This window comes from Aptenodytes forsteri, unplaced genomic scaffold, assembly GCF_000699145.1.
Source record: "Aptenodytes forsteri isolate BGI_AS27 unplaced genomic scaffold, ASM69914v1 Scaffold55, whole genome shotgun sequence".
Lineage (NCBI taxonomy): Eukaryota > Metazoa > Chordata > Aves > Sphenisciformes > Spheniscidae > Aptenodytes > Aptenodytes forsteri.
The window spans coordinates 9,544,981-9,560,704 of NW_008796063.1; the positions used below are offsets into that span (position 1 = coordinate 9,544,981).

The 15,724-nt window shown below is 41.9% G+C and overlaps 1 protein-coding gene across 2 annotated transcripts in view; it reads right to left on the reverse strand.

Moving 5' to 3' along the window:
- TOM1L2 (target of myb1 like 2 membrane trafficking protein) overlaps positions 1–15,724 on the reverse strand; it is a 53,167-nt gene that overhangs the window by 15,605 nt on the left and 21,838 nt on the right. For both annotated transcript variants that reach the window (XM_009286455.1, XM_009286454.1), the window contains exons 4-11: positions 15,294–15,443; positions 10,808–10,942; positions 9,670–9,828; positions 8,777–8,893; positions 5,968–6,101; positions 3,461–3,509; positions 2,214–2,337; positions 990–1,107 (exon numbers count right to left, since the gene is read on the reverse strand). In XM_009286455.1, coding sequence (XP_009284730.1) covers positions 990–1,107; positions 2,214–2,337; positions 3,461–3,509; positions 5,968–6,101; positions 8,777–8,893; positions 9,670–9,828; positions 10,808–10,942; positions 15,294–15,443 — 986 coding nt within the window. The remainder of the gene's footprint in view (positions 1–989; positions 1,108–2,213; positions 2,338–3,460; positions 3,510–5,967; positions 6,102–8,776; positions 8,894–9,669; positions 9,829–10,807; positions 10,943–15,293; positions 15,444–15,724) is intronic.

Below are 15,724 nucleotides of genomic sequence, written 5' to 3' on the forward strand. Positions count from 1 at the left end.
GGGCTCTCAGCCTGAAATCTCCAGGGGTAATGTATGCCTCTACAGTAGAGCACATCTTCTCAACATTGATACTATAGCTGAGGCAGTACCAATAGCTATATTGATGACTGCCAATAAAAGATCCTAATAAATTTGCTGGCTCAAGTTTTCCAGAGCTGGTAAGTTTCTGATAATCTGCTAAGGTCTGAGCTAAATTATTTAACAACATTTCTTAGTTTGAGACAAGATATTGATGACGTTCTGACTGCTGGTAGCCACTACATCCTCTAGAATCTGAAACCAGGAGGCAAGAAATAATATATGAAAGAAAAATACCTGAGTGTGTCTTTTACTGAATCTCACTTGACAGGGATCAGAGGATTTCTTAATAATTGCGTAGATTTATTTTACATTAAAATAAATGGACCTGTTAAATGCCCTTGAAAGTGCCAGATTTGCAGCTCTAGAGATGCAAACCCTATGCATATGAACAAATTAGGGATAGCATGGCAGCCAGGCAAGCTACGCTGCCTTGACAGCCTGCGAGAGTCTGACTACTGGGCCAAAGGGAGAGTTTAACTGGATGGTAATTCTGTTTCCAAGCCCTTGATGACAGTAATTCAGTCACCAAAGTATATCCATGACCTTCAGGTGAGGGACCCTTATGCTCCTGTATCTCAAGCACTGGCCGGGTGGATGGGATGACAAGCCTTTATGAGAGGAAGCATCTGCAGAAGTAAAGGCAAGTTCATTTCCAAGTTTCCAGTGAGCTCATTAGCTAAGACAGTCAAATAACATTACTCAGCCGGTCTGCTCTGCCCAGCACCAGGAACTTCTCCACTTGCTCATACTAATATTGACCAATTGGATAGGGCTTGGATTAAAAGCACAAAAACATACACCAAAACTACTTTTTTAGTCTGGAATGAAGTCAAGAAGTTTCAGATTTATGCCCTTAGAAAAGAGCAATGCCATGACTCAAACAGAACTAAAGACAAACTCCAACATACTTCTTTCGCTGCTCAGCCAAGGAACTGCCTCTTGTCTGTGCAAACATGTCGAAGTCATCACGAGGATTACAGTGTTGTAGAGAGCTGAGTGTGCCACTGACGCTGTTTGTACCCAAGTCTGCAAGCGGAGGCAAAAAAAGCAAACCAATGAAGCAGCAAACCATATGCAAGTGCCACTGCCATGACTGTGTAGGTTACAGAGTAAATCATTAACAATACAGGACAGCTATAGATATCATCTAGTTAACAGTCGTAGCACTGAGCACAATTCTGTCCAGAAGAGGCTGGAGGCTGCTAATTATGCATTTCTTAAAGGACAAATGTAGAGATGGTCTTAATCCTCCTGGAAGCACCACACTGTAAGTATTCCTCATCGAGATGTCAACATTTGGGAATTGGTGTGCACCTGCTGCCAATCTCATCCTGAGATATTTACTGTTCACTAACGTGGTCCAAAATTTGGGGCATGGATACTCGTCTTCTCTACAACATTGTCTCTCAGCTACTGACTGTGAAATCAATAGTTTCAGATCAAGTGATAGGATATTGGTGCAGTGCTGAAAGAGGTGGAGAACCTTCAGTCAAATCAAGCCATCATATCATATCTTTGGTTTGATTTAATGTAAAATACCTAACAGTTTCATAAAACCTTTCATCCAAAGATTTCAAATATCACTTGTAGAAGGGGAATCAAGAACATTCACCAGTCTGATTTCACGGAGAGCTATACCTACACAGAAATAAAAGTAGTAGTACAAGTTTTACCATGAATGAGAACCTGCATCCTTTCCTTCACTCTCCCCTTTGGTTAACAAATCCCTCCCTTTGTGCCAGGCTGGTTCCCAATTACAGATCGCTACAGTGCAGGGGAGTGGGAAAGCCCTCCTAATCCTGTAAGCCACGTACCCAAACCTTCTGAAGGCTACATGGCAATGTTAATCAGGCAGTGGAGAGCCAAAGGGAGCAGAAACTCCCTGACCCACCAATGAAAGAGGAAAATGGCTCCTCGTAAATCCCAACAGCCCACTGCGATAAGAGCTTGTACTAAGTGTTCAGGTTGGTCACAGGGACCTCAGCAACTGCTCAGACTTGCTCCCGCACTCACACACCTAGATTGTGTAGCAGCCCCCACATGCTGTTCAAGACTCACAGACTGGTCAGGCTTGAAAAAGTCCGTGCCTTGCAGCCTCACGTTCATCAGCACTATTTAGATCAGGTACTCACCAAGCCCTGCAAGCTGTGAAGAAAGTGAAGACGGGGGTGCTGAGCTTCCGACCATTGGGCTCACTACAGCTGGAGAGCCAGGACCCAAATCTATTAAGTTATCTTCTGTCACCTCATTCAGTACCTGTTGGGACACAAAAAACACAGCAAGTTACACATGCCAAAGATTTCTTCTTGCAGTGCAACATTAAACACCAAAAAATAATGGGTGCTTCCTAAAAAGATCTCTCTTGCACACTGCCAAATGGACCAGTCTCTTGGATACTACAGTGATGAGTGCAGAATAAAAAGGGTCAGCCACCAAAAAAACCTCGAGTTTGACTGCTCAGCACAGCAGGGAACTCTCCTGGAGGTCATCTGCATCTCTTCAGATTTAGCTAATGTGTCTGTGTTCTCCACCTCTTTTAGCACTGGACCAACATCAGATCTAAGTCAAACTGAATTTGCTAACATCTTCCACATTAGGTATCAACTGTTTTCAGAAACAAAACTTGTTTTTTGTGACTAGAGTTACAATGCAGAGCCTGTGATGAAGTTTGCATCACACTGCAGTAGAAGTGGCACTCAAACAGGCAAAGTAAATAGTGGAAATTGTTAGAAGAAAGCAAAATAGAAAATGTAATAGTGCCACGTATGAATTCATCATGAACTCAGATCTTGAACACTATAAAACAACTATAAAATAGTTTTCATTGAAAGGATAATTAGAACTGTAACTCTTCAGCTTGGAAAGGAGCTGCTGAAAAAGGAGATGAGAGAGGTTCCTAAAATTATGAGTGGCATGAAGAAAATGAATCTGAACAGTGGTATTGTAAGACACAGTGAAGAAGAATTAGGTGGATCAAATAAAAATCATTAAGTGACTTGTTCAAATGTAAACAAAATATTTATTATATATACACACCCACATAAATATGTAAAAATGGGTAGTGAAACTGGGGAACTCACTGCTTAAGGACATTGTGAATGCCTAAAGTATGCATGAGCTCAAAAGCAATCAAAAAAATTAATAAAGGAAAGAAAATCCATCAAGGATTGTAAACACAGAGATGTTTTAGTGTCGTGTCTTCCCGAGCTAAAAGTTGTCACTTGAGGTCTGCCACATTCTTACGCTCTTTTCCTGGTTTCCACTATTAGCCACTACAGGCAGGACGCAGGGCTGGACAGGTAAGAAGTCTGATACTAGTGATATCAGTACGGCTAGCATGGTGAGGCTGCTGATATAATAAATGGAGTTAGGTACTTACTCCATTGCTGGCACTTTGTGTTGAACGTCCTGATCTGTATCGTTCAAATCTGTTTAGAAAAACAACAAAAAACCAACATGGACTATCAAAGCCACCAATAAACTATGAAAAACACGTGTTTACAATAAAGCCACGACACGCTTGCTACCGAACTTAGTTTTCGTTGGTTCAAGAGGGAACCCTGAAAGCTTTCACTCCAAGCTAGGACAAAGGGAGAATAGTTACAGAAGTTGCATTCTTGGCAAACGCGGATATTAAGTTGACTCATCTGATCTTGCAGCACACACATGCCTGAAAAACACTGTAGGATATGTCTTTGGTTTTTTTCATTAAGTGCTTCGTGATAGACTATTCTGTTAGCCAAGGGACAGGAGGAACTGCAGCAAGATTGATGCTGCCAGCTAAATTAGCTGAGCACTGCAGCAAGTCTTACTCCCACTTAACAGCTCCCTCTTGCTGCAATACATGTAAATGAGAAGCCATATGCATGCTAGCACAGCCCTACCCAGGCAGCACATGGCAAGAGAAAAAATGCTTAGCAAATTCATTTTCTAAAACATTCTGGGTCAGCTCAAGGATCGTCAGAGCCTATGTTCAAATAGGTTGGTACTTTCCAAGAATGAAAATTAATGATGTTGGATAAAAATCCTCGTACTACTTAGGGGAAGAAGTCTGGCTAGTCAAGATCCGGTCTCTTCTCTACTCCTTCCCCAACCAGGTGTGCATCTGGGGCCGCAAACCTAAATCCAGCCTTCATGAACTCAGAAAAGGCAGGGGAAACTACCTCCTCCCAAGGCCTGTCTGAGGCCAGTCCAATCTCCTTCCTTACCAGGAAAAGCATCATGATTTCTCTGAAGTTTTTTCCTCATTTAAAAGTAGTTTCACATGTAATCTCTCTATTTAGTAAAAAACCCATAGTATTCATATAGTCCTGTGGGTTTTCTCCCAGATGGACAAAATACAACAGGGAATCTCAAGGAAACTAAAATGTTTTCTTAATGTAACAGAGGAAAATGCAGACTTAAAAGGCAGTAAAAACAAATTCAGGCCCAAATTTCAATTTTAGGAAACTGTGGGTGTCTACTGTTACTGGAAATCCAGCTCCCTTAGCTGGAAACCTAAGACACCTCCCACCTCATATTTCTCACCCAAAAGGCTTATGAACCACACGTTCATTTACATCCAAAGCTTCACAGCGAAGGCCAGAGCTCCTGCTTGAGTCACTGACAGATCTCGGTACCCATACAAGAAATCAGCGTGATGAATGTGGAGCTTTTGGAATAGCAGAGGAGGAACTGGAATTTATTGAAACGCTCAGACCAGTGCAGCTCTTCTACCACAAATAGCTTGCTAACATCACTCAGCTCACCTTTCAGTGTATAATGACTACAAATACATTAGCCTCAATCAACAAAGTCGCAGATGGAGGAAAATAGAAAAAATATTAAGGGTGACCAGACTAAGCCTCAGTGACAGTTACACTCTGCCACTTGTAGAATCATGCTTGTGCATGAAACACGTTCCGTTTCACATAAAAAGCCAGCATTTGTTTCAAAGTTTGCCCCAATCTCCTCTGAGCAACTAAATCAAAGACAAAATCGAGGCCACTGAGTCTTCTTTCCAGCCTTTGCCGTGACAGCACAGATTCGCAGATCTAGAGTCTAATTTATTTTTAAAGGCTTGAGAAACAAAGCCCCGTGCTAAGAGCAAGGAACAAAGGGTACTCTTTAGTGCCTCACTCCCCAGACCTGTCATTAAGGGGAAGATTAAACTTTCCCAAGACTGCTTGTATCACGTGTCACCTACTGCAGCAGATGTGGCTGACAGCGCCTTTGTCTAACGTGTCGAAAGTCCTATGACCCAAGTCCTGCCCCTGGGGACGATTTGCGCAGACCAACTCTTCAAAACCTCAGCTCCACACAAGATAGGCTTTTTTCAAGATTTTAAGTGCTACTTAAAAACAAAACCCTTACACGCATGAAGGTCACGCCCACCTCAGGCAGCTCCCCTTGCACCAGTACTGGAACTAGAAAGCTCAGAGATCAGGAGACAGAGAGAGCTCACGGGAGCCTCCCTAACCCAGGCAGCAGCACAAGCATTTGTGCAGAGCCCAGGCTAGCAAGTGGAACTAGCGACTGTGGCTGTGCTATTTTTGGTCCCAAGTCCCTACATCTGTGCAGCACCGCACGACAGGGACTTGCAGACTCAAGTCTCTGCTAGTTCAGAGAGTTTTGCACAATGCCTTGCATTTTACGGATATGCCCCACAAAAATTCAATGGCTAGGACAAAAAAAAAAAAATCATAGTATTAAAGGAAACAACTGAAACAAGAATGTTACCACAAATGACCATAAAAAGACTTTGTAAATGCTTTCTGTGGTTTGGTTCTCTGCGTTTTGTTAAGCTGAACCATTGGCCCAGATGGCCAACTCTTGTCAACAGACCTATTTTACACTTAAGTGAAAACCCAGAACGAATGTAAATAGTTGATGGAAAAGGTGCCCCACCTTTCATATCTGAGGAAGACGTTATTTAAATCATCATTCACATGCAGCAGTTCCTCTGTGACTTCTTCATTGGACACTCGTGAGATAAGCTCCACAATTCTCTGCTGCATGGCTCTACAGGTTCGGTTCAGCTCCTAGGAGGAACGCATTGTGCACACACATTCTGATAAGCAGCTAGCAATAAGTAGATTTAGTTGAGCTCTGTTCACAGCCAAACATATCCCCCAGCTGAGAAACACTAAGACAAGTCTATCTTTGCGTGATTAAATGTCACCCAAAAGCACATCTAATCAAACATGCCCTTCAAGAGACGATGGCATAAAACCTTGAGAGCCTATTTACAATTCAACATCCTGATTCTTCTTTAACTCTGAGCACTCCACAGAATAAATATCTGTATTTTAGTGATCTGTTTTAAGAATAAAACATGTTAATACAACAGCTTTCCAGAAGAGAGCTTTCACGGAAAATTCAATCTGCTCTTTTTGGCAATATCATCCTTAAAAACTAAAAGATGCATGTGATGGAACAAGTGGGGAAGAAAGTTCATCATGGCTACCACAAGCAGCAAGTGCGTCTACACAGCAGGAAGAGAAGGGTTGGGGACACAGAACTTACCAACTACTGAGAACACAAGGGTGAACACACAACAAGAAGCAGGAGCACAAAGAGATGAGCATCCCCCCACACACACACACTTCAGTACTGAACTATACACAGAAACGTTCCCTTCAACTGAATAAGTCCACAGACAAGAGACTGCAAAAAGGCAGTGGGAAGTTTCAGAAGAAAATTTTAAAGAATATAGAGTAAGGGCATTTATTTTAGAAGTCTCTCATGCCAAGAAATCTAGGTTTGAGTTTGCCTAAACCAGGAGTTCTCGTGCTTCCAGGACATCTCTTCCATCACCAATTACTTAGCAGAATTCTTTACTCCTGAAAGGGCTCAAGACCAAAGGTCAAAACCGGTATGTTGAGGAGGAACTACAAGAAGAAACGTGACATATGGCATGGCGCCACTGATTAGGCCCACGGTTTTACTTCAGTAAGCACTGACATTTCAACTAAAGCATGTCCCTCTGTCATCTTCCACCCCCCCAGCTCCACTTCACAGCAAAAATTCAGCACTAAACAAGGATGACTCGTTGGTACACAACCTTCGGGATGAAAGCAAAAATGTGTTTGTTTTCCTTGCTTGGTCTGACATCCTAAGCTCTGGATAAATTTCACCTAGTGCAATCCAGCTGCCTTAACAGCTTGAGGAATGTGTTCTCCAATGTCAGTTTTGATCCCATCACTTTAGAAGCAGATTGTGACATTTCAGAGGTTTGTTTGCTGCCTTTCCGAGAGGGCTGACAGTACCTATCTATTCTGCTCAGAGCTGGCTCTCCAGCAAGCTGTTTACATTTGATTGTTGGAGAAAATGTCAGGAATTATTTAAGGAGGAGGGCTATATAAACCTCAAAGCAAGGAGTCCTTGCATGCAGCACCCGGCTCACAGCTTTCAAAAGACTAACCATCCTTTGTGATCAAAACCGGGTTCTCCCCAGCTCTGTGATTCAGATTTAGGATGCATCAGTCAAAGAAAGGAACCGGTTGGAATAAAGAATCGCTGCTGTCACTCCATTTTATGATCAAGTTCTTTCACCTTAAAGCTATGCTGTAAGGTTACGCTGTCAAGATGTTAGAAGTTGTTTCTGAATGTAAGCAAACTGTTCTACGCTGTTTTGGTCTGTCGTGGTTTCCTGGAAGCTTCTTTTGTTTTGAGCAGTCCGACCCAAATGGGCAGTAACTGAAAGGCTCTTTATTGCAAAGCCTCTCATCAGCTGCCATGATGGCTCGGAGACAAATGCACAATACCACTGCATGGGAGAGACCAGTTTTTGGATGGATTTCAAACTCTGATGTATCACAGAGAGCAATTCCCTGCCTTCCTCCAAATGTACTGCTGTGGGAGCCCATCCTCCCTGATGGAAGATCAAAACAGAAGCCTATTTCTGAAGCTATGGAAAGGCAAATACCATGTTAAGGGCAGCAGCTGGAATGCTAGATCACAGTATTCCTCATCTGTGTTGCATGTGGTACTGTATTACTTTCCTCAGGCAAAAGGGCACCCTGCTACCACTGGCCTGGGGAAACAGGTATGAAGCCTGAGACATGAGCTCAACTAAAACTGTTTTCCCTTTTGAGATAATAAATGCTGCACTGGATTGAGACTTTGCAGCAAAGCAAGCCCTTCTGATTACCCAGTCGAACCCTCCGGACAGCATGAAACTTCGCCTGAGCGCCTGCCTTAAGCCACTACCTTCAGGAGAAGCTATAGCACATCTTCTGGAAAGACAGTTAGTTCATATATAAGATTTTGAGTGGCAGAGAATCCACAGACCCTTGGGAATATTTAGCCCAGCTGGAAACACGGAGTGTTTTTTTCTTGCATAGTGACCAGGAATGTTTTGCCACTGTACAAGTGATGATGGAGGATGTAAAAGAAGCAGAAATGCTCAGGGCTTATAAAGCCTATCACAATTTTAAGCCACTTTGTGGTAAAGGAGACCTTCTATTCAACATTGGGAAAAAATTCTAGCTACACGGAGGAGAAAGCACTGGAACAAGTTTTAAGGGAAGTTAGGAAATCCTTGTCACTGGAAGCTTTAACAAATGAAGAACATCAAGTGATGAGACTAACCAGGGTCAAGCGCAGTCCACATTAATTTTGTAAAACCAGGGCAGTGAACTACAACAAAAAACACCCCCCCAGAAAAACTCAAGCACAGAAATTATTAGAATCATATTCGCTAGGAAACTGTTACCTGCAGTAACTCAAGGTCTGAGGAATCCTCTTGTCCAGGTACCATTTCTGTCAGCATTTCAGACATCACTTTTGTATTCCCACGAACAATATCCAGTTCACTGCGGAGCCGGGCGATCTAAATTGGGGTAAAAAGACAGCAAAATACTGCATAATCTTTTGGTTTAAGCAGATAATTTTCAAGAACTGACTTTGTGATATCTCTGGTTCTGTCTGACTTGATATCTGAGGCTCCAGACATTCTAGCAGGGAAAAAAAATGTAAAGATAAAAAGTTTACCCAGGAGAGAATTTTAGAAAAGCAACAGAAAAAGGAAAGAACTTTGAGGAACCACTCACTGCCATCACAAACCCAGATGTGCTATGCTTATATGGAAGGGAAACAATTGAAAACAGCAGCTAAAACCAGACCTTGGCTGCAGTACACCTTGCGTACCTCACTCAAATGTGGGGAAAGATGTACAACTTTTGAGCAGTATCTTTGGCTCTCAAGTTATTATCTTTGCAGAGAGAAAAGAAGATCCTATATTAGGGCATTTGCGAGGGTCTTACAGATGCAGACTTAACTCCCTGTTAGAAAGACTGCCTGCATCTGCAAGACATTCTGTGCCTTTAAAGGACGGGGGCTAATGAGAATAACTGCTAACCTACTGCACAACCTCTGAGTGGACTGGCATATCAGATTGTGAGGTTTCGTAACGGCCACCATTAGGAGGCCATACATACAAATCGAAAGCCTAGATTTTACGGTGTAATAGGAGGAAAGATTACTAAGTAGAACCAGGCCTGGGAGGCAATCAAAGTCAAAAGAGTTAAAATGAAAGTTCCTCTGCAAATTGGTTTCTAATTTGATCTGCTGAAAGAGCCTCACTCAAAAGAATCATCATCCCAATACCTGTTCAGAATTAGCAGTGATGGGACCAGTCACATTCAGAGCTGGGGCCTGAGGAGCAGAATACGCCGTTGGAGATGAAGAAGAATAAGAACTGGTGCTCATCCTTTGCTGAGACTGTGAATTGTGCATATTTGCTGCAGGATCAACTTCAGGAACGCTCTGTCACATCAGAAAGACAGGAGTTCAAAAGCTGAATTGTGACAGCACTTGCTTTGTCAGCAACCTCAGGCCAAATATGCTCAAATATAGAACATAATTGCACCTTGTGGAAAAGGTCAGTGTAGTTACGAGAACAGACTGGCAGGCCAGCCCATAAATAGACAGCTGCAACAAAAATGCATGCCTGTATCATTTGACCCAACCCACATGCATTTAAGTCAATTTACCTTTACGAGAAAAGTGAGAAGCAAAATAAAAACAAGAGCCAAAGACAAACAATTATGAATTATTTTAAACTAGGAATTAAGTTGCAGGCTTACAAAAAATGATATGATACATAGATACCGAATTTAATTAATCTTGACACAAGAATTGTAATCTTTCAGTCCTTGATCACTTGCATTTGCCACTTCAAAGATTCATTAACTTCAGTTTTCAGAGTGAATAATCAGAACACCTGTGATCATTAAGTTACTTCCTAGCAGTAGTTCTGTCAGCTTTCCAGACCTAACTTTTCAGAGGCATAAAGACCTCACGTTACCATGGGATCAGTGAGAGATTCAGACTCTGTATACCTTTAAAAGACAAGGCAGGCCTTGGTTCAGGGTTATCACCAACAGAAACAACCATACTTTTGAGCAAAAGAAGTAAATCTCAATCATATATCCTGCTGGATTCTCTCTGAACAAATTTATGCCTGGTGGTTTTGTGGTACAAGACAAGTGTACAAACCTCCTCCAAATGCTTTTCTCTTCTCAGATTGATGTTTGACTCAAGGGAGGAGATACCACTAGGTTATCAGCCTGTCAAATGCAGCTGTATTATGCTTCTCCTACGTGCCCTTTCACTATTAAAAAAGTCCTTCCAGGAGTGAGAAAATGAGCCAAATTCAGAGAAACAGGAGGGGAAAGATGAGTAGTTATTCAACTATTTAGGCATCTTGGGAAAATACCCCCGGAATTGCAATGCTGCAGCTTACCCTTTGTGGTGTGTGTATTGGAGACAGAGCATCAAGATCTGCCATGGGAAACTCTATGCCTTTCCTCTTGAGTTCTTCATAAATATGCACTACTCCAGTTAAATCAGGGCTACTTCGAAAGGCATCAGCCCAAGCCTGGAAAACATGAGGGATTATCCATAAACCTTCCAAACGAAGTTCCAGCTCCACCCTGACCTCAGATACTCACTACAAAAGATTTCATGTATTTCAGCTTCAAAGGGAAGCTGTAATCATTAGACCTGGTCTAAAAGATCCTGCAAATATTATTAAAACAGTCACGTACACATTTCATTCAAATATAAAATAGACAGGAACCCCGTGCACAGTAGCTATGTCTAGCCCCTGACATCATCAAAATCTGTAAATGCGAATGAAAGCCTCTTCCAATCTCCTCTGCTTAGCAGTGACTGCATGCTGATCTTTTCTTGCATATTCTATGGCCAATGACCCACCAGAAAAAGTCTGCGTGAAAGATTAAATTGATCTAAGCAAAATTCATAAAGTCATACAATAATCTTAGGTAACGTCAATTTACTTTGTGAAACACCCTCCTTTGTTGCCAAAGGAAAAAACACAGCTCTCAAGTTTTCTTCAGTATTTTATTTGGACCAAACTGAAATAAAAAGGGTAGTTTCTGAGGTTCTTCTATTGTGAAACACGAAGTCCCATGAGCAGCAGAACTAATGAAGCCTGGGTTCTTACAGACCACATCCAACACTTAGACGCCGCGGTGTGTCAGAAAGAACAAGTTTAAAGAGAGAATTTCCCACAGCCAGAACACTCATAATATCTCTCCCGCAAGAATTCTCCGGTGTCTAAAAAGACTTCAATTCACATTTGAGCTCTTCCTTCAGTGGGAGTACTAAGTGTTTCTCTTCGCTAGCCAGCCTCCTGTACTCAGGAAGCTGCTAGGAGCATAATATCTTGAAAGCCTCTACCCCCTTTCACTTTTGCTGGAAATTAGCCAAGTATTAAAAATTTAGGGGAAGGAAAAATTGAAATATTATGACTCAATTAAAAAGGAAGCATTCCCCAAACCCCCACATATGTGAGGTAGAGTATCAGTGTGCCGGATCCAGAATTACTGCGAGACGTATGTGTGGGCTCCGAACTTAATTCATTTAGTCATCACTTTTACACTAGTTCTTTGACTGTTTTTACTTTAAAAGCTGTTTTTAACCACTTTTTATATTTGAGAGGAGAGAAATCGAAGATAGCAAAACAAGATAAGAAATAATATTAATATTTAATTTACATCCGTATTCTGTTCAATTCTAAGAAAAAGCATTTCCTACCCTATGTGCCCAGGAGACAATCCATTATCAGTTGCAAGCTAAAAAATTCTGGGTTTGCTTCTCAGCTTTGTTAAGAGTAAATTAACTGCATCAACTGTTCTGATACAGTGCAAGTCCAAACAGCCCCATCTGAGCCAGAGAAAACAGCTCTGACTGCAAAGAGCTATTCTGTTTCCTTGGAACTGACCTTTCAAACCATCCCTAATTCTGACGGAGATGTTGACTGCACAAGTAACTCCACTCTTGCACTTTCTCTGCATTTTCAATTTACATAAGAAGTCACCTGAATGATGCTTCTACATAATGGTGCTCCCCACTTCAACTCTATTTGCAAGTAAGAGTGAAAAATGTTAGGCAAGGCATGCTCTAGTTAATAATCACTCAAAAGAAACTTAGAGGCAAAAGTATGCTGCATCGCTGCCCCCAACTTTTAATGAGGCTTGTTTGCCCAGGAGGATGTACTAATGCATCCTCTCTTTCACTGGCTTCCTACAGATTTTGTTGTAGTGAACTCGCTTCATTTGCACTCTACCTTTTTAATATATTCTCTCTTCCCTGGAGAAAGGAGACACTTTCATTTGTATTCTTCTTCACCTGAGCTGGGAGCATTATCTACATTAGTGTGTCTCTCAGAGGTCACAAGCAGGACTGGGCTCTATTGTCCTAAGTGCTGTCTACACACATTGTAAGACAATCCCTGTCCTAGACAGCTTACAATTCAACTAGGCAACAGTAATATTAGCTCTACTTTACAGATAAGAAGCTACACACAGAGTTTAGGAGACTTGCCCATTGTCCAAACAAGTGTATGACAGAGGTGAGACCAAATTCAGATCTTCTAAGACTTTGGGCAAGATTATCAAAGGTAGATACTCAAGGATGCTGCTGTATAAATCCCACTTGGCACCTCAGCGTGCCCAAACAGGTTAATTAAATACCATTGCAAATCTGGCCCCTAAATCAGTGACCATCACAAGACAATTTTTCCAGTGTCGGGCACTTTTTAACATATGTACCTTCAACAGAATTTGCCGTGCCACTACAAGTCTCCTCATGATTCATCTTTGATGACAGTGCTCAGCTACTGGGCAGCAAGGTGGTATGAACTCTGAGGTGATATGCAAGCTCTTACCCAAGGCACAGCAATAAGGAATATTTCCAAGGCCTTTTAGCAAGGTGAAGAAGGAAGGATAAGCAATGTACATGCTAATTCATGTACACTGGGAAATAGGTTAAGAAAGTGAGACAGAAGATGTCCAACATCTCAAAACAGTCAAGTCTCTAGATAAGAAATTGGATGGCAGCTTTATCTACCCTTGCCACGGAAAGGCCCAGGAGTACAAGAGCTGTATGGCTGAAGACATGTGCTGTTTGTACAGCTTTTTTCCATGCTTCCAATTGCTATTAATCCTCTCATTTCCGTTCTTATTAATTCCCTGATACCAAACTGTAAAAAGCCTTCAGAAGGGGATAAATGTGATGTTAGTGGAGCAGAGCTGAGAAGAGATCAGCCCCCTGGAATGGAGTTAACTCCAACTGCAGGGGAGCTCTAAAGAGCAAAGTCTAAGCTGAGCAAAGTGGCCATGACGTATGGGATATTTTGGGTGTGCATGTCAATAGGGCAGCTGAGATGAGTGACTGCAGTCGTTTTTCCAAACTTGTCAGGCAATCTGGAAAACAAAGTCCCGTACCACCTCCAGCTAAAGAGACGCTAACAGAACCCACCCACAGGCAACTTTCGTAATTCTCAGGCTTTTTATATCAAAAGGCATTTAGTACCCAGAGTGAGGCTTTTAGCTCTACTGCACGAAGTCTACTCAGATAAAGCTCCGTTTAATACACTGAAGCAATGACTGCAGCTTTTTGGTTATGTTACAAACACTTCCATCTTAGTTGCATTGATGACTGGGATTCCACTTAAATCCGGGATGCAGCGTAACCAACATCCTCTAAAACACTGTAGCAGAGCAAACAGTACAGAAACACGCACAGTTTCTCTTTATGGGTCAGTATTTAACCTCATCTCCCAGTCGCCGCATGCATCAGTCTCCCACCAAAGCAGGCAGACACCCAAGGGCTCAGTCAGATGCACAAGAATTGCTTTTAATAATTTCATTAATTTTGTGCAATTTCCTTAGAAAGCCTTGAGATCACAGACCAGAAATAAAGGGACCCCACAGACCCCAATGCAATGCCCACCTAATTCCCCCACCCAGCCTATTTCCTGTTCAGAAATCACTTATTTACATTGCCATGCTCTAACGATGTCCTGTCTGTGTATCCAAATAACAAATAAACCAGCAGAAAATCAACTGCACGCTGTGCCACAAAAATCAGAAGTATATTTGGAAAACTATGCTGCGCATTTGTAAATACCTTCCCACAAGAAACACTGCAGCAGGTTTCTATCATTTTAAGTACGCAGTGTCTTTTAGTCTCTGGTGTATGCGATAGCCTGTAGGAGCTTAGTGATAAAGCTTCCTATAATTGTCAGATTTCCTCCAGGCAGGCACCAATGTCTCCTCATGTGTTGCTAATGGTTTGTGGAATTAACATGGCTGTTTATTGTTATGCTGCACAGAAGGAGAAGTGGCAGACAGGCCTATGTCTGAGCTTCCCCACTGCAGACAAGGACCTGACAGTGCACTTTTACTGCACAATAACCAGAGAAAAGACACCAAAAACATTTTAACTCCTATACGGTCATTTACTTTTCTATAACCATCTTTAAGAGGAATTCAGAATGCTTTCTAATGGAGGGAAACAGCTCCATTTTACAGTCAGGGAAACAGACACAGAAAGGTAAGTATACTGCAACTGACAGCAAAAGCGCGATCCTCTAAAATTTCCTGGCCTCAGATGACAAGCCCATCACAGAAGCAGGTCTCCAGCTCCTAGATTTGACTGTTAATAAAAGATAAATGGATGGCCCTCTTTTTTAGAGTAGAGTGGTACCTCTCTAACTAGAATCCAGACATTTCTCCCTGGATAAAATATCTATTGCTGTGCATGTCTGCTCTTCCCTGCCAATCTGGATATACTGTTTGTTTTTACATATAAAAAACTTGCCACGTTTTTAATGATGACAGCATGTTTAGCAATGCGTAGCACTGAAGCAAACAGTCCTTATTTCAGGCAGCAACATATGGAAGCAGAGACAAGCTGTGTACCTGAATCAGTGCTAGTACTTTATCCTGTACAATAGTGGGGGGATTATTCTTGGGCGAGATGATTTTCACCAGAACACCATCTATGAAGTCACGGTTTGCCACTAAGACATGAAAACGATGGCCACAGTTCTTCACACAGGTCTCCAACACCTACGCAGACACAAAAAAACATTCATTGTTGGAGCAAAGCTTGATCACACACACAGCACCTATGTGGTTGGTTTCCGATTTTGCTTTTTTATTTATTTTAAAACTTTCAATGGGAGGAAGAAAACTTTCGAAGTCAGAGGAGAAAATACACTTATACTCTTAATTCTTCTTTTCTTTCCCAATTTTACCACAAAGCTTCCTTCTCTACACACACATTTAGATGTATCTCACCCACTGTTAACATATTGGGCACTTTTGTGATCCACCTTTGCCTGTTTTCA